General features: G+C 34.9%; 1 protein-coding gene across 1 annotated transcript in view; it reads right to left on the bottom strand.

Moving 5' to 3' along the window:
- Positions 1-13,085: 13,085 nt before the first annotated feature.
- The window catches only part of LOC138702246 (spondin-1-like), a 221,765-nt gene continuing 214,514 nt past the window's right edge, over positions 13,086-20,336 (bottom strand). Inside the window, exon 9 of the mRNA XM_069829834.1 lies at positions 13,086-16,653. Within this exon, the coding sequence (XP_069685935.1) occupies positions 16,457-16,653 (197 nt within the window). The 3' untranslated portion in view covers positions 13,086-16,456. The remainder of the gene's footprint in view (positions 16,654-20,336) is intronic.

The following is a 20,336-nucleotide window of genomic DNA, read 5'->3' as shown; positions in this document are numbered from 1 at the left end:
AAAATCCAACCAGGTAAACAGCCCAAGCGGGAATCGAACCCACGCCCAAACGCAACTCCGTTTCGGTAAGCAAGCGCCTCAGCCGACTGAGCTACGCCGGTGGTTAACAAGAGTTCCATCAGTTCAATGAAATTGAAACAGTCGAAGAAGGAAAGATATGGTAGTATGGTAGGTATAAATTCGTTCTAATGACATCCTAAATTTCATTAAATCCAGTAACATTTTTCTGATACGAGTATGAAAGAAAAGTTTAGAAATGCATTACACATGAAGAATGAAAACAGAGATTTAAACCTGCATAAATAGAGCAAAGGAAGGAGTACAAAGGACTGAAAAAATACTAAATGTCTTCCAAATATTATGATTGAAAATATTTATAGAATGCCTTTATTTTTCACGGTTTTTGCTACCAACAAACATCAAGTATAGAGAGTACTACATCTATAAAGAAAGCTATTGACTTCACACTCTCCTTATTTACAATCAGTTCTACCAACTTGTTAACGAGCAATTTGACTAATCACAAGAACAACGGCTTACAATGAATGGGTAATTAACATTAAGGTCCGATCACAACACACTTAACATAAGGCGCTTTATAGTCTGTGAATTCAACCACTGCCTGACAACAACAGGGCAAGGGAACATAGCCCCACATTTGAACTCTGTATGTAAGAGTTCGCATGGGATTTACACTTTTTAGTATAACATGTGACGGTTATTAATCTGTATGAAACAAAATACAGAGTTTATAGGAATTTAATATATATACGTAACACAATTTTTCATATTTATTGTGCCTCAAGTTAAGTGAATTTGTGACTTTACCCTTGTAGTGACTGCAAAACTTTGGTATATGTCTGCAGACTGAGCCAAAAGTCAAGATTAAGATGCTTCATCAGTATCTAGCACTTTGTTTATCATCATTGTATAATAAATTATACAGGATTGGTACAGTAATGAAAAAAGTCATTAAGTTGATCACACATTAACATAAATATTAAAATATGACCACACTTAACGGTATCGTTTGTGTTTTCTTATTACCATTTCTTAGGAACTTTCAACAACTCCTGAATATAAATTAATTTGTGGTTGTAAGAAGACACGTAACTTTATTTATGTTGATATTTTTTTTTTTAAATTTGATACTTTTCGTCAGATCTCAATGAAAATTATTCGCATTGAAATATGAAATTATATTTCAGTTCTATAAAATATAGCAACATAATGCTAGCACCAACTTTCTGTACTGCCAATATTTGAAATATCTCCATTTCCAGAAGCAGTGACTGCTTTATAGCCGTACAGCTGGCGCCAGCGTTTTTGGCGTGTGTCCTAGATATATAGTGCTCAGTTTGTGAGCATGTTGCTACTGCAGCTGAGAATGGTACCACTTCCTATACACGTCACATCAGCAATTTGCCAAACACAGTTGTCAAACTGACTGCGGCAAATGTAAAACACTCGCACTTAACGTTCCCATTACTTACTTCACACGCCAAAAACGGTGACGCGGACTGTACAGTATTTGACCTTTGAAATAAAAGTAAATTGCCACTCTCTATTAAATGTTTCTTTGAAACTATAAAAGCTATTGGAAGCTGACAAAGTAATGATAGCCCTAATGTGTTTTTAAAATTTCATTTCAAGAGTCTGTCTTCTTTATATTCCCTAATACAATGCAGTCCTGCTGAGACGTCTGCAGTTTTTCAGTTGTTTCTATTTCGTGCTGAAGGAAAGGTTTCCAAAACTTCTTATCAATCCATCGACCTGGAACTGATCTGCATCCAAAAATCCCGGGTCTAGTACCACACTACCGATGGTAACTAACGCTAATACACTATTTCATCAGACTACTAAGAGAAAAGCTTCATTTGTCACAAATCACACAGGATCTTCACGGAATGGAACCCCGGTACGGTTAATAATAACTCTTCAAATAGTTCTTTGGAGATACATTTGAAAATAGCTAGAACAATTCTGGAAAACGTTCGACATTTTATATCTAAAGTCTCTTCTAATATGCATTTCATAATGCACAATGCATTTAGTTGCTTCACAATATTGTTTTCTTACTCTCGGACTCAAGTTTTTTCAAAGCATAGAAACAAAAATAACTTCGGAAAACGTATTATGTGCCTTTCAGATGTTAAATTTTATATTACCTTGTTAACATGTTTCGGCCTGCTATTGGCCATCTTCAGAACTGGTTGTTGCTCGTCTTAGCGCATTTTGTTTCGTTTCCTGTGGGGATGTGTTTGTGTATTGTAATGTGGAGTCAAAGAGTGTGTGTTCTGAAATTGAGTTGTGTGTTGAGAATTTCATTTGGGTTTGTTTTTATGTGCCTGTATATTTCGTACTTTTCCAGTATGTTTGGTTTCTGGCTTTTTGGTTGGATTTGAAGAATTTCCATGTCTGTGTTGATGTCTCTGTATGTGTGGTTAGCATTTGTGATGTGTTCTGCATATGTGGAAGTGTTTTGTAATTTTGTTATGGCTGTGGTGTGTTCTTTGTAACGTGTTTGAAATGATCTGCCTGTCTGTCCTATGTAGAAGTTGTTGCAGATGTTGCATTTGAGTTTGTATACGACTGTGTGGTTATATTTGTTTGTTTGTGTGTTGAGATGTTTTTGTAGAGTATAATTTGTTCTCTTTGCAATATTGTAATTTAATTTCTTGAATGAGGTTGCAAATAATACTCTACAAAAACATCTCAACACACAAGCAACACAAACAAATACAACCACACAGGCGTATACAAACTCAAATGTAACACTTGCAACAACTTCTACATAGGACAGACAGGCAGATCATTTCAAACACCTTGCAAAGAACATATCACAGCCATAACAAAATTACAAAACACTTCCACATATACAGAACACATCACAAATGCTAACCACACCCACAGAGACATCAACACAGACATGGAAATTCTACACATCCAACCACAAAGCCAGAAACTAAACACACTAGAGCAATACGAAATATACAGACACACAAAAACACATCCAAATGAAATTCTCAACACACAACTCAATTTCAGAACACACACATTCTTTGACTCCACATTACACTACACAAACACACCCCCACAGGAAACAAAACAAAAGGCGCCAAGACCAGTAACAATCAGTTCTGAAGATGGTCAGTAGCAGGCCGAAACATGTTAACAACGTAATATAAAATTTAACATGCGAAAAACACATAATACGTTTTCCGAAGTGATATAGTGTTAAAAGTTGTGTAATCCAGATGTATGAAAATAACTGCACGAGACTGATTTGCATAGGCGTTTTATAATTTTAGTACGTAGAAGCTATTTTTTTACACAATTTGTAACTACTGTTTGTTCTTAACATTACAAATTGAAAACAATTTATGTTCTCCTTATTGAAAACAGCGTAAGTAGATATCAACTATTTCGCTACAACGAAATAGTAACACTGTGTGAGTTAAGAACTAGTTAAAAAATAAATGTAGGTTAAAGGTGCATATAAAAGACAAAAAAAAAAAAAAAAAAAAAAAAAAAAATCTCGGGCAACTGAGCGTCTATAGTTCACTAAGGAACAGTGATATATTTTTGTAAAAATGTAAACCTGTATGGCTGTTGAGTTAATTTCTCTATATAACATGTTCGAGGATGTACATTTTAAATACCGGTACGTATAGTAACGTGCTGAAAGTGTATACTTATTCAACAGTCTTTTCTTTGTTTATGTTTTGATACATTCTGTATGAAACATCTGAATAATATCTTTATCTTTTGGCTCATCTTGAACATTTATCTTCCACATACCTCTGAAGATGTAAAATATTCGAGGCTGATATCAAAGTAGCCAGCATAGAATTTACCAAAGAACTTCAATGTCGCAAATCACAATATCAAGTGAAGAAACAGTATCACCAGCAACTCCACTGCAAACACAAAGTGACGACACACATTCCGCATAAGCTGCTGTCCTGGTGACAGTTCTTCTTCCTCCCTACTATTTTGGGCTGCGGCTGACAATAAATTTCGACAATTTTTCTCTATTGTTTTTAAACGTTGTAATTTAGTCGTTGTTTCTTCATTATTTAAAATAAATAACATTATTGCATTTAATGAGAATTGAACAAAAACTGTTTAGTAGTTCAGGTGAAAAGTTTTTACATAGACAGATTTGAAGATGGAACGACATAGACTACATGGACAGGAAGAAAGGCAAAGGCTCTGTCAAAAGCATTTCGTTCTGGTGGAAATAAAAATCCCTAACATCACACTATTTTATTTTGTTACCTTAAAAAAAGAAGAGAATACTGTATCCCGTGCTTTGAATAATCTATCAAAAATATAACAATGCAAGATAAAATATAATAAATTGACCAATTACCAACATCTTAATGAACATGAAAGTAATAGCTATAAGAATTAGGATTTTAAAAATTAAAAGAAAATATTCATAACATTAATAGTCATTACTTTAGCCAATGACTTACAGAAATCTTATTGATAAATCTTACAAACGTACAGATCTAAAAGTGCAACAAATTTGCCAGTGAAAAAATTCAGCAAGTAAGATTGCTCTGTAATCGATTAAAATGAGCAGGAAAAGAATTCCTTGCCTGCATTGACACCGAACATTCTTATCTGTTTATTGTTACTAAGTGAATATTCGAAATTTTTATAATTTCAGATTTAATCATCCCTAACCTAACAATTAAAACATCTTGAAAAAGCTAAGGATAACTTTACTGGAATTGAGTGGACATCTGGTTCATGCTTAAGGGCGATAGTTTTAGAGCAGTTTGGAATTATAAAACAGAAACCTACAGAGAATACAGCTTTTAGATTGATGAATGAAGTAGGTAATTCTTTAAATTAAAAATTACATGTTAGAGGAATATTTTATGATTTAGCTAAAGCATTTGACTGTGTAGATAACAATATGAAGATAAGCAAATTAAAGCCTTACGACATTAAGGATGAGCCCTTAGCTCTGTTTACATCTTACAATGTACTCATCAAAAATTTCGAAGTAATTTTATCCATAATCAAACTCTTTAATGAAGGTTTGCGCGGTAAGTGTTAAAAGTGTGTGAATCAAGAATGAATAAACGAATTGATCTCAATGAATCTAATAGTAAAACGTTTCTTGATTTGGAAATGGACGAACACTTGAACTGGAAAACACGCATAGAATATATTTCTTCTAAACTGAGCTCTGCCGGCTATAAATTTAAACCCTTATCTTCTTTTGGCGCTATGAAAACCCCTAAAATATTACTCTTTTACCCTTAAAACCAAAGAAAAGAGGAATTTTACAAACAACTTCAAATTAATGTAACTCTGAAAATGTTTAGAATAGGGCCTATGTTTATATGGCATTTTTTTATATTCTACATAGTTTCATTCTACAATGAAATATTAGGATTAAGATGCTGGGGTAACTCATTTGAAGCTAAACACATACAGTGTATGTTTTACAAAAAAGGAAAACGGAAAGAAAACGTTCAGAGAATAATGGTAGGTGTGCATAAAAGGGCATAAAGTAAAATGTTTTCCAAAATTTACAAATAATGACTTCTTAACATTGTGGGTATATTCTTTCCCTGATGATATTTTATGTTAGACGGAGGATTGTTTTCGATCTCTGGAAATGACTTTTGAATGACGTCATGTCAGGAGTCACACGCCAGCTGAACTGTGGCGAGAGGTGACAAGCCAGTAGTGAATGATTTCAGAGTAGAGTGCACGGTGTCTCAAAGTAGCAATGCCCAAGAAAATCGAGCCTTTCCAATGCCAAGTACAGTAAAGTGAAACTAAAAGAAACCTGCAGTAAACTAGATTTCGTTATTTCCAAGAAAAGCATTTTCTGTGTACTTAATAAAACTGGTAAAGCTCGGATGGGATTAATTTGTATCATTTCGGGTGGTGCGGCTTGTGATTGGGATTTGTTTGCTTCTTCCCTCTGGAATTAATCCCATTCGAGCTTTGCCAGTCTTATTAAGTACACAGAAAATGCCTTTCTTCGAAATAATGAAACCACGTTTTTTGCAGGCTCCTATGATTTTCACGTAACTGCAGTTGGCGTCGGAAAGGGTCGTAATGTACCCCTCGCAAAAAGGCTCGACTTTTTTGGGCACTGCTGCTGTGAGACACCGTGCACTCTGGCTATAAAATCACTCACTACTGGTCTGTCACCTATCACCACAATTCAGTTGTCTTGTGAATCTTGACGCACATGACTTCATTCAAAATTCGTTGCCAGAAATCGGAAACAACCTTCCGTAAATCAAGATAATGTTAGTAGTATTAATCATCATTGATTAACGTTATGACTGCTTTACTGTGTTAATATTATAAAAATTACCTGGCTGATTACTTTCGACGTGATGTCCGTCATTGTCCGAAATCTAGTGAGGTTCAGCGCTATCTTCTGGTTTCCTGTTGTGATGGGGTGTGTTGGTGATTATGTCGAAAAGGGTGTTTGTTTTGAAATTCAGCTGTGTTCAGGATGTGTTACAGATGTGTATTTGTGTGTTTATAAATTTCATATTGCTACAGATGTCAAGTTTCTGAATTTTACAAACACACAAAAACACATCTACAACACATCCTGAACACTCAGCTGAATTTCAAAACAAACACCCTTTGCTACACAATCACAAACACACACCACCGCAACAGGAAATCAGAAGTTAGCGCTGAACCTCACTAGGCTTCAGATAATGACGGATACCACGTCGAAACTAATCAGCCAGGTAATTTTTATAATATTAATACAGTAAAGCAGTGATAACGTTAGAGGAGTGTATTAAAGAGTGAAGTACTAATCACGTTATCATCATTTTAATACAAGACAGAAATCAGATTTCCATCTACCATCTACCATCTATATGATGTTGTAAAAAGGAGTTCAATATTCATGTATTATATTCTGCAATGCACTGTCTAATTATTATCTTAAAGCTTTGAAGGGCTAAAATAAAAGTAAAAAACAGAATTAATCAAATTTCTCCGCATGCGTTAAATTAATATACTTATTATGTTAATAATTATGTATTACATATTTCAGTATAATTTTTTTTTACTTGTTTCACATCTCAAAGCTACAATTCTGATGTAACATCAACGGAGTTCAATAAATGAAACGAAATGAAAAAGGTAAATAAGAAATACTTTGTGAATTTAATGTTTCCACGGTGATTGGAATGTGACGAGGATCTTGATATCAGATTTCTTCAGGATTTCTAAACTGCTTACAGGTTTTTTCACTTCCGAAACGTCGGAGAAATTTAATATCAACAGACGGTTTTACAAGATATACGTTACTTAAAATCCTTTCAAATTACAAAGCGCTATAAAGGAACAAAATTAAGAAACAGTATGGAAGAATGGTGAAATAACAATGTCGAGGGAAATTTGTTCCACAATCAGCTTTTCTGCTGCAAATCTCGAAGAGCTGCTAAGAATAATGCACGTTGGTTAATTACTAAACAGTTCTGGGAAATAAGTTAGTATGTTTTAGAGATGGGAAAGATCATATTTAGGGTAGAGGCGAGAGTGAGTGGATGCCAGTGATTATGTAGGAAAGGCTCGTTTTGGAGGTGGTGGACATGGAAGTGGTATATATTGAAAGTATTTGTATAGGATGTGGTAGTTTATCTAAGTGGTTCTGCTGATGGAAGTACAAGTTATAGTGTTAGGTGTTGTCGGCGGAGATGGTTCTGGTAGTAGATTATGGGGTTGGCTATGGTAATGATGGTGAAAGTATAGGTGTTGAAGGTGATGGTTGGTAGATATGGTTCTGGCGTTTTTATACAATTATTGACAAAAATGGAAGTGGGGTGATGGTTGGTGGATATGGTTGTGGTTGTTTTATAAAAGTATTGGTGAAAATGGATGTATTTTTGTTGGAATGATGATTGATGGAGATGGTCGTGGTGGTGAACATACTGAAATTGAAAATGACGGAGGTGGTTGTGGTGGTAGTGCTGAATTGTGAAGGTGGTTGTGGCAATGATGGTGGTGAAAGTAATGACATTGTGAGAGTGACTGGTGGAAGTGTTTATGGTGGCGATTATGGTCTATGCAATGATGCCGGTTCTGCTGGAAGGTTTATGGCTACTGATAATATTTATGATGAGGGTAGTGGCATGATGATATAGGAGATGGTAGTTGTGGTGGGTTAGTAGTGTTAGTGACTTAGTGATTAATAGTGTTTATTGGTATGGTTTCTTAATCACATCTTTTTAATTTTTAAAATTTGTTTTCCAGCTGAGCAAAACAACCTCTTACGAAACCTTTCAATAATCTTCCTAGAACAATATGTCAGCTACAGCCCAAGTTCCAACTCTAATTGCATCTCCATTAATACTGCATCTAACTTAGAGAGGTTGTCCCATTGCGCGATCCATGTTAGATTTGAGGACACAAAATACAGCTGTGACGACTTAGATATATTATTTCATATTATCTCTTACATGTTAGTAAAATATATTTCAACGGTCCTTGCTTTTATTTACTAGCACAGAATAATGAAATCCATTTGAAAGGTACAAGTCTATTTTGGTTAAACAGAAGTCTATGCAAAAATGTACAGGAACAACTTCATGACAACTGTAAAAAATGAAAATAATGTACTGAATTTTAGTTAAGTTTTAATTGTACTACAACAAAATTACTACCCATTTCCATACAGATACAACTGTATTACTATGAGTTTCACTATTTGGTCATTTTCATTGAATATTAAAGTAGATGTATAAAACAGTCCTTTAACATTACATTTACTGCACTTAACGTAACTTAAAGAAGGATTCATTTTCAGCTTAAATCACAACGACAATGATTGAAAAGATCTTTGAATGGTAAGACCTTCAATCAAATCTTACTAATAGACATCCATAAAATAGCCGTCATATTCAGTGGTAACTGCCATCGAATACAAGCCATAATGGAAAAGGCATTTAAGAAATGGCAACTTTTCTTTCGAGTGGTCTCGGCTTATTTGATATTCACTTTCAATTTATGCGGTCAGTTGATTTCTTTACATACAGAAAGTTTCCGAACCTAAAAATTATGAATCTATGGATAGTGTTACTATTATCCATCTGAGACCTTTATGTTAAGTTATGGGCGGAATTTTGCTTTTACTTATTTTTATTTGTGAGTCATTTACTGCAAGCAGGTATGGCATTTCAATTTAATTGAGTCTAGTATTTAGTCACGAAGCTCAATACGTAGGGAATATGCATCCATAGATAGTTGCTAACCACTAGGATCGCTACTATCGTCTCATTACAGACAATGCGAAATAGTAACAACACAGTCTATTGTTCCTAGTACCCTCAACAACTCAAGCTTCGTGACTGTATATAATAGACTGTGGAACAACGTCAGATCAGGGGATAAGTCACAATTATGATATTTACATAAATTGGAATGCTCTGCCATCTGTGCTAAAAATTCCAGATTTTGTAGATGTGAAATATACCATTGGAATAATATGTTGTTATAGATTTTAGATATAATTTCTTCACATTACAGTTATATAAGGAGATTTATACCATTATAATGTTCATGCATGAGGAGGTTAAGTTATTGTGATCATGTGATGTCTGGTAAAGGCCAGGAAATGATATATAAATATGTTCTTAAAATATTTGGAGATGGAATGTAGGTAGTAATTTTGTAGGGTAGAGACAGTACAGTATTGTGTTCATGTGAAATTTTGTCAGCAATTATCAATAATTATGAAGATAGCAAAGAAATAATTCCTACGTTTGCAAGTTATTTTTCATGGGGAAATATCTTTCCTTTTGATTGCCTATTCTTTCCTTATACTTTAGCGCTCACAGCTTCTTCATGAATTGTGAAGTCACCAAAATCCATATTGCAGTGACCTGACAGAAATAAAAATATATATTCATAACGAATAACATCAATTATACAGTTGATAAGATACTGTACATACACAAATCTGACGGATTTTGAAATGGGACAAACCTCAGGGTTAGCCGAATATAGATAATGGACACAAGAACAAACCGAGACTTCGATAGTGAAAACTGAACATTTTTAGGAAATTAATAGTAAATATTTCGTCTCAAGAGCAATTTTGCAAGTAAGAAACTATATTTCTAGCTTGACGGAACGTGTATGATGTGTTCTATGAGAAAATGTGAACCAAATTGCAACTTTTCCATTCGTTCATTTTTTTATATGACTTTCATTTCAAAATGTATTTCTAAAAAAAAAAAAAAAAAAAAAAAAATAGATATATATTTTTTTTTCTTAATTTATAAAGAATCATTAGACGTTGATACAATAAACGACATCTACCAGAAATGAATTTAGAGTCATACTTTTCAACTTAATATTGAAACAACTTTTAATAGAAAATTAATTTTATAGGAAGTAGGCTAACATGCTATAACATTACTATCCTGTTGGTTTGTAAGTGCTTATATGCATTTATGGTAATTTCAGAATAAATTTCCCTACAAATCGTAAGATAATAGACTTTTAACGTTATAGACCTAATAAGTTAAAAATATATTTAAGCAGACTGGAAGATAAAATTATTCAGTTCGTTAAAGATGACTGCAGATGTGGTCAGTGCGGCACAGAGCCACCGTGGAGACAATACAGGACAGCACAGAATAAGAGCATGGACTTTAATGTAATAATTTTTCGCAGTTGATGGTATATTGATATCCCTACTAAAATAACACACTTTTCTGGATTTGTTTCAATAAACAATAAATATCTTGAAAATTAACTTCTATACATAGGGGTATATTCATAAATGATGTCGCGCCGACCTCATTGAATACAATGCCATATTGTAGATACATCTATTAAATTTAAAAAATCTGTGGATCGTGTTCCGGCATGGTTCAGTTGAAAAGAGCGCTCAGCGCGCAGAGCTGAGAGGTCCCGGGTTCGATTCCCGGTGCCGGAACGAATTTTTCTCAATTTAATATTTATAACTGCTATACTTTAGAAAGTCAATCAAATGAAGCAACTAAAAAAATAAATTTATATAATCAAAATTTAAAAAAGGGATTTTTCTCTGTAAGGTATTTTTTCAATACTACATACATTAGTAATGTATATGCTGATTCAGGGGTTCTTAACTTATGGGACGCGACTCAATCAAGGGTCGCCGTGGCTTTCAAGATGGGTCGCCGTGGCTTCCCGAAAAAATAAAATTAAAGAAATGTTAATTAAAGTACTTGGGATTATGATTATACTTTATAATTATTGCTTATTAGGAAAAAAATAGGCTACAATTCTATATTAATAAATAATATTGCTACACTTATTTACTTGTTTTATTACAATAGCACTGTTTAACTTCAAAATAGGCACATGGGTCGCGCAAGTTTATCGCCCAGTTAACTTTGGGTCTTGACGAAATAGGTTAAGAACCCCTGTGCTAGTTTATATAATAAAGAAATACTACTTTCGTAAGAGAAGAGAAGGAATGTGAATTGAAGAGAAAGTGATCATAGCACAGTATAATTAACACATAAGATGGTGCTATTGTTTTCATTAAAATCTATGAGGCTATAACGAATCAAGAAACGCAGCAGGTATGTAAATATTACTCTATTTTAAAAAAAGTAATGATTTTAATGTAATAACATTCAAATATATTCTGAAAAGAGAAGAATTTCATAACATATTTTACTTCCGTGCTGGAATGCCTAAATACGAGGTGAATCAAAATATCATTTAATTGCAGATTTGAGTATCTACATATACTTGTAGCAGAAAAAAGTTTGTTTCTTGAAAACGTAGTTTACAAGATAATATTTAAGACTGATATATAACGGATATTTTACTAATAGTTCCAGATTTTGTAAGTTACATATTAGAGAAACATCATAAAATAGTGCTGAATAGAAGGAAAAACGTTCATGACGTAAGAAAAAATCTCTTCAGAATGTTCAGCATGATATATCAAGTAATGTCATGGAGAGGTTAGTCATATTAATTAGAAATTCAACATTTACAAGTTGAATGACACAACAATATTCTATTAAGGTAATAAAAATTAAAAGTATCTTTATCTTATGCAAGTATAATGCACCATTATCTAAGTTATGTGTAACAAGACAAAGAAAAGTGTCAAGTGTAAAGTAAATTTAAAGGAAATATGACATTAAGACTAAAAATTAGTTATGTCTATCAATTTAGAATTATCAATTATTTATTAGAAAAAAACTAAACATAAGTCGATTGTGCGCATTCAAAATAACTCGAAATTGAGTGGTTATAATATGTGAACTTAGTTGTAAGAAGGTGGACTATATGATGTTATTGTTAGTACTCCAATATCTGTATTTCAGATCTTGTGCAGACTGCAATTAAAATGCTGATACTATGATTCATGCTAATTTATCTAATCAAAAAAATTATTCCGAATAAGCTTACTTGAACTATGTTAAAGTATTTGCGTTTATTTTAATATAAAGTATACCTTCAAGTGTTTTTGTAGTTGGTGTTATTGCTTAAATAAATGAAAATACTACAACTCCGTCATGGATCGAAATATTAGGGTAAAAATTCGATTTTAATGCATACACATTTGAAATATTAACATACGAACTTCCTCACATGATGTGAAAGAAAGGTATTTATTTATCTCTCTGTAACAAAGCATTTAGCTGTACAAATCTATTCATCTTGAAATAAATAATGTTGAAACAGAAAGAAGCTAATAAAACTTAAATATGTTATTTTTATATGCCATACTAAAATAATGTACAAATATTATTTTGCAATCAAAATGCTAATTTCTCTTCTCTTAATAACGTATGAGTTAAGAAGTTAACATTATGATCGTCACGGAATACTGACGACGTAAGTATTTCGGGGCTTTGTGTCTTAGAATTTGTTCTTGAGTCCATTCTGAATACTTATATTTTTTGCAATTAAAAAGAAAGATACACAATTCATCATGTTTTTGAGCATTGTGATTGTGCAAACTGTACTTAACTTAGGAAACATTTGTGGAAAGGGGGTTAGTTCATTCCTAAACACTATACAGAAAGGTTATTAGTTCATTCAATTGTAAAAGACAGCTCAAATGTTGGTAGAATTGTTTATTCACCACTTTATATACCGTATATATTCCTGTCCCCCATTTAATGCTCACAAACACTCGGTACAGCAACTACAAGGACTGTTCAACTTTCGATTGTCAAAACGCCGATCTTCATTCCAATTTGCCATTACTTTTAAATAAGAAACATTATACAAACTCCGTAACAGACTGACCGCACACGTATTACCGTACAGACACTAACACTTCTCTGAAGTTGCCACAAATTCCCTTCCTTTCAAACTGGATGTGTTTAACAGCATGTGACGTCATATCAAGCCACATTTGTTGCAATCTGCATTTAAATTGTTTCGAGAGTTCTTTTTATTGCAACAATTAAATAAATCCAAATCCTTGTACAGAATTCTTTCATGCGACTTGGAGAATATTCGATCTTATGCACAAAATATTTAGTTTTGAAGGTGTACATTGAAGCAGGCGGATCCAACGGAGATGCAACATGAGACAGAGTTATCAGTCTTGAATCGTTCTAAGATTCATCAGAGTACAGAATAAAAATACGCCTATACAACTGTTGCATCCAAGCAGTCACCTGTACACCTCGGTGTCGAGTTTTACATCAAACACAAAATAGCTCACTGAAACATTACGTAGAAAACACCATTTTTATAGGCTTAGATGTTGTTTTGTACGAAATTCTAAATTTTACAAATTATGGTCTCTAATTATACCATCAAATTGATGGTAATATTTCTTCAGTGGCAGTCCGATCATGCTGTTTACATATATAACATGGTTTATATTCTTAACTGACAGCCATGTCGTTTAGTACGAAGTTTTTCTGAAATATGATGTAAAATTATAGATATTTGGCGAGAAAAGAACTTATTGTAGGTTATAAAATTCTTTATTTCATATAGGGATCCTTCATATTCTTTGTATTAGTAATTATTCAAGGCTATATTGAAGACTTCAGGAAGAACAATGAAGTAATTCCTTGAAGTTCTGTGACAGAAATGTTTAACCATATTGGAAAATTGTCGTGATATATATACACAGAGAGTTCCATGAATAAGTGTAAAAACTTTTGTTGTATGATGCAGATGTATGTCCACACAGATCTACAAGACTGTGGACCGTGGACCTCACTAAATCTATTTTCGTAACGTTTATAGGCATCAGAGGACATCATCGAAGGCTAGTCGGTAGTCATCTGCAACTGAAAGTAAAAATTACAGACAGATAATACAATTCCATTTGAAAACTGCATTTACATTAGTCAATTGCATTTGCAAGATTCTCTACCGAAATTTGAAAATTTTTGTTCGAAATTCTATCGCCTAGGATTTGGTTCAGAGACAAAAATGGTCACCGATAGACTTCAACGATACGTGAGAATCTTAATTTCAAAGTTAGAGTGCAAAGAAATAGCAGTAAAGAATTAGCTATTCCTCTCGCTACATCAGCCTATTTGTAGTTTATAGGCTACGCAGTTGTACTTCTACTCATTTCAGTCACAAAGTAAGGATTATTACAAAGTCGTCCACAGAGTCAAGTAGACTGGTCGTGGAAATCCAGCTGGTTGGCCAGCAAGATCACCGGACTTGTGAAATTTTCTGGACTTCTGCTAAATGGTCTTTTGAATTCGCTAGTGTATGCTAAAACATTCCGGACACAATATAACTACTGCGACAAGCTGGACGTGGCTTACAGACCATTATTAATGAATAGAAGTGTTCAATGGCATTACACAACCTTTGAGGTGACGATAACGTCTCTGACTATGCATTCGGAGACTTAGAATCTTTACTATGAATATTTATTATTCATAGTGGTAAACTATTGGTGAAAAATTACATTATATTCATATTTATTATTATTTCTTTGCATTAGGCTATACTATTATTCAATTTATCCTGTGAACCAGAGAAATTTTTAAATCGACATAGACTTATTTCTACCATTTTCTACGAAAGAATCTCCACAATAGTTATTGTAATAACATGTTTTTTAGTTGGTTATTTAACGACGCTGTATCAACTACTAGGTTATTTAGCGTCGATGAGATTGGTGATAGTGAAATGGTATTTGGCGAGATGAGGCCGAGGATTCGCAATAGATTACCTGGCATTCACCTTACTGTTGGGAAAAAACCCAACCAGGTAATCAGCCCAAGCGGGGATCGAACCCGCGCCCGAGCGCAACTTCAGACCGGCAGGCAATCGCCTTAACCGACTGAACCACGTCGGTGGCTAATAACATGTTACCAACAGTCGAGAACAACCATCCCGGGCCTGCAAATAGAATTTTGCGTTCATTCATATTAAATTTGTGATGAAAATATACTACATATGATCAGTGGTTTCAAAACTGATGGAAGCTACATTTACGATTTTTCGCCTAAAATTCCTCTAGATCTCCAAGGTCTGTCATTCTCAAATAAAGATCGCAGATCACTATCGTAGTTTTCATCATCATCATCATCATCATCACTAGTATTTTTCCTCTTAAAAATGTGTGGAGATAATTTATATTCATTTTTTTTTGCAACAGACTGCTTTAGATATGTATTAGTTTTGTTGAGAACGGGTGTAACTTCTAGTTCCTATAGAATTTAGTATTATAACGTCAAATCATATTTTAGAGTAATATCTGCCTCTACATCACACAACAAAAATTTTATACATTCTGTCTATTCGTATAAATTTAAATGTCAGGGAATGTGTCAAATATTTTATATTGACAATGAAGTGTGTATAAATGTGAAGAAGTAAGAATAAAAGAAATTTCCAGTTTCTCTTATCAGGAAAACGTGTTGCAATATTTAAAAGAACTACACAATATATATTAATTTTGACTTTTTCTGCTGGAGTATGTTATACGTTTTCTCTCTTCAATTTTCTGTTTGTGTAATAATATGATTATAATATTATAGTAACCTTATATTAGAAATATTTCTTATTGCTTGGGTGCTTCAGTATATTCTCGAATATTACCATCACAAAAATTCATCATATTAATGCCAAATACTGTTACTGAGACCACTTCACTACAAAGCCGTCTCAGATATAAACTATCTCAAAATTTATTTCTGCATTCTTTAATAAAGTTTGAGGAGAAAACGATTTTGGGTTCAAAATAATTACAATCTAGCGACTAAGATATCCGGCCAGGAGTCGTCGCTGCGTCCTTGGCTGAAGCAGCCACATCAGTTGGTTCAGCTGCCGCAAATAATGCGACTTACCAGATGTTTTGAAGTCTTATAAATTACATTATAAATTGTCGCGCTTTGATGTTACTGGAGACGAGTAACGTTGGAGCCGCAGCGTGTGGTCGCGGGCCAGCGAGTTCCGCTGCCGCTCATGTTTCGCAGGTCGAGGGGCCCGCGCGCCGACTCTACCAGTTGAAGTAGCCCCGGGAGCACGCGCGAGCGCTGCCGCACCACTTGGTCTCCAGCAGCGGAGGGCACACCTTGCCCCCGCGCCGCGCGTGCTTCATCACTTCGCGACTCCTCGTCATCTCGCCGATCCCGCACGACTTGCTGCACGGCCCCCACGGCGACCAGTCGCTCACTCGGCAGTCACGGGGTGGGCCTGCAACAATGCAACACATTCAGATTGCTTTTGCTCTTTTCTGATTGTACTTTAGGCTACTTTCATATTATACTAAGTGCAAAGAGAAGAAGAAAGGTAAAGTGGCTAAAAATCTATTTCCCAAATGTTTGTGGAAATATGCATAAAGGTGCTCGTATGGTAAATTGACCAAAAAATCATTTGGTGAAACGAGCGTTGAGGGACTTCCGCAGATTTTGGAATAGACACCGACGTACTGGAACTGCCAACATAGAAAACAAAAAATCACTACCTGTTCAAGAGCGCCACACTCAATCGCTCAAACGGAATATTCAAATTGCCAAGTAGATGCAGTGATTATTGACTTTTCACGCGCAGTCGATGTAATCTGAACACACGCTCTCGTCATGAAACAATACTAACAATATCATCCCATCGCACCTCCTCATACTCATCCTCTTTCACAATAGCCCTCTAAGAGTCTAGAATTCGCTACCTGCTAGCATCAGGGACTGTCGAAATAAAACTGAATTCAAACGCAAACTTACTAGGCACTTGGTCAGTAATTGAGACTCGTTCAGACGTGGCTTCTTGTAAATAGTTCTCTTGTTCTATCACAAAATATTTCAATACTGGTAATTTCATCACGATAGAATTTTGTTATTATAGGTTTAATTTGTAATTCAGTAAATACAAAAATATTCTTTGTTCTTAACGTCTATGATAAATTGTCTAGCTTTCATTAATCAGATAATCTTATCGTACTTTAAATTTTATTGTAATTGTAATTGTAATTTTATTCTACATATTGTAGTTATAATCCCCTGGTAGAGGGGCAGAGAAGGCCTGACGGCCTTATCTCTACCAGGTTAAATAAATAAAATACTAAATACTAAGTCCCACACGACATATTGTTGGTTAAACTACAGAGTCCGGATTTGGTTCTGACGAGTTTCAACATGCTATTGTAAAGGGACTATAAGGCTTAAAAATTAAAAAATAACACAGCATGTAGCTTGTATAATGCAATTTTTTTGGAATGCCTTCATTTTTTGAAAATTATACATTTCAAGTGATCCCCTTGGTATCTTGGTAATAAATATTTTTGTCTCGAAAATTTTAATACACTGACTCACCCTGACTAAAATAAAGTGGAAGAATCGGTCTTTTTCCCACCACCTGTCTTCTTCCCTCCTTCGGTCGTTTTCTCATAATCTGTCTTCTAACTCTCATCCGCCTTTTTCCTCCAATTGTCTTCTTTATGATCAACTCCCCTCCCTGAGCCATCTTTCGAAAGGACACTATTTAGCTCCCTGCCACATGGTACAGTAGAATTCCTCATATCCGGCAACTGTGGGACAAAGCCAGTGCCGGATAACTTATTTTGCGGGATAATTGAAAAATACGTTTAATTATAGTTATGTAAAGACAAATTGAACTGCACACATGTTTGTTTTAATGTTGAAATTTAGTAATTTTCATATAATATTTAAAAATAAGGTTTTGAAATACGTACAATGTTTATTTTTAATACTGAATACGGTAATGTACATTCATCAGTTCATAATACATAATAGCGTAAAAAATACTAAACGTTTTCGTAACCTTATGACAATTTTAAATAGCGGCCATGTGACGTAAAGAGCAGTGTAGTCAACGTCGCAACTATGAAGATGAAGTAGCGCTCGATGATTTGAACCGCTTTAACATATCTCTAATGTCTTCTTGTTTATATATACTATCTATCACTCGAATGAAACCTTTACGCACCGTAGGAACAGAGAATTTCATACTTTCCTATTTAGACTCGTCCAACATCCCTTTGAAACGGGAGAGTTCAAGTGGTAAATTTAAAGATATCGTCTCTGCGCATTGATTACAAAGCCCAAGTGAAACTTACCGATGCTACCCGAACTACTCCAAGGACATAACGGGGTTTTCTGTTATGTTTTCACACGTGAACAATGGCTGCGTTCAGCCGGGACAGCGCCAATTCAGCTATTCATTTTTGCTGAGTTACAGCAGCTGTGAGGTCCTGAACGACCTGTGTTTACAAAGAAACACGCTGCTATTGTTCCGTCTACTCCGGAATATATGACACCATTGGTTGTTGTCTACCCCCTCCACTTTCGCTGGCTAGCAGCAGGCTTGCAGCGAAAAACATTTTGCTACGAAAAATGGCGCCCGCTATTTTAGCGCTGTCGGCCAGCAAGGCGTTCAGTGCTGTCGCTATTTCAGCGCTGTCCCGGCTGAACGCAGCCACTGTAGAGTAAACAATATGTGACATGTGCGATCCACTTACATCTTCATCCGAGTCTTCCCTTCCGCATGAATGACTTTTTTTTTTTTTTTTTGGTCTAACGTTGTTTTGGTATTGTCGGTTATTTGGGTGCCGGATGCGAGAGATTTTACTGTAGGGAGGAATTGGGTAGTATCGGACAACGGGTAATATCGGACAGTGAGTCTCTTTCATCTTCCACCAGATGATACTACCTGAATGACATGGTTACGTTTCTGTGATGTCGCATACAGAAACGTAACCATGTCATTCAGGTACTACCATCTGTTGGTAGATGAACGAAACGCACTATCTGATATTACCCGATGTCCGATACTACCCAACTCTCCCCTATATCATTTCTATCATCCCCACCATTTTCTTTCTTTTCACCCGTACATACTTTTTCCTTTTTTATCCCTCTTTCACAATATTCTTTTCTTCTTTCCGCAGTCTTTGTTTATTTCCTTCCTTCTTTACATTACCTTTCTCCTTTATTCCAATTTATTTGTATTGTTATTTCTCTTAATACTCCTTTTCTTGCTCTGTTTTCCTCGTTTCTCTATATTTAACCTTCTTTTGCTTTCTCTAAAATTCAATATCACATCACCTGTTAGCAAGATTGGTGTGTTGCTTAGTATCCGTCGAACCCTGGACTTAGACAGACTGATGCCACCTGGTTGTTGGCGTGCGGCAATCAATACACCGGCCTTTATATAATTTTCGAATTCATCCCACCAGTATCATGTTTTTATTAAAGTGAAGCACTACACATCACAGCCTTCGCATTCAAGTGGAAAATCGAACGCTGTGATGCAATTTACGGTAATGTGATTTCCACAGCTTGCGGGCCGCACTTGCAGATCCGGTGTGGGAAAATAACGAACGTATCAATTTAGCAAATAACCCTGTTTGCTTGCAATCTCCTCTCAGGGCCCGGGGCGACTTGGGAACTGCTCCGTTCACACGGCAACTGATATTACTAACAGCGCCGCATTGTGGCCACCGGCCGAAATTATACACATTCGCATATTACCACTCTGATTCGGCCAAGTACGGATCATTTGTCAGAGCCAACACAGTCTTACATGAAGAACTACTGTTGGATGAGATGAGTGAATAGGGTTACCAGGTTTTCAAACTGAAAATAAGACAGGTTTCAGAGAAGGGTTTAAAATTGATAATAAGAGAAATATGAGAAATTATTATCTAGATACATATGTAAATTTTCCACGAGTTCTTTAATACAGTGTTCCGCAACCTTTTTCTACTCACGTCACACCCTAGACAAGCCTAGGTTCAACACGGCACACCAAAATGTTAATACCCTCAAAACATATGATGTGACTCTCTTCATATAATTAGGCTACGTAATGTAATCAAATTTATTATTATTATTATTATTATCATTATTATTATTATTGTT

This window comes from Periplaneta americana, chromosome 6, assembly GCF_040183065.1.
Source record: "Periplaneta americana isolate PAMFEO1 chromosome 6, P.americana_PAMFEO1_priV1, whole genome shotgun sequence".
In the NCBI taxonomy this organism is placed as follows: Eukaryota; Metazoa; Arthropoda; class Insecta; order Blattodea; family Blattidae; genus Periplaneta; species Periplaneta americana.
This window is presented reverse-complemented; position numbering and strand designations above follow the sequence as displayed.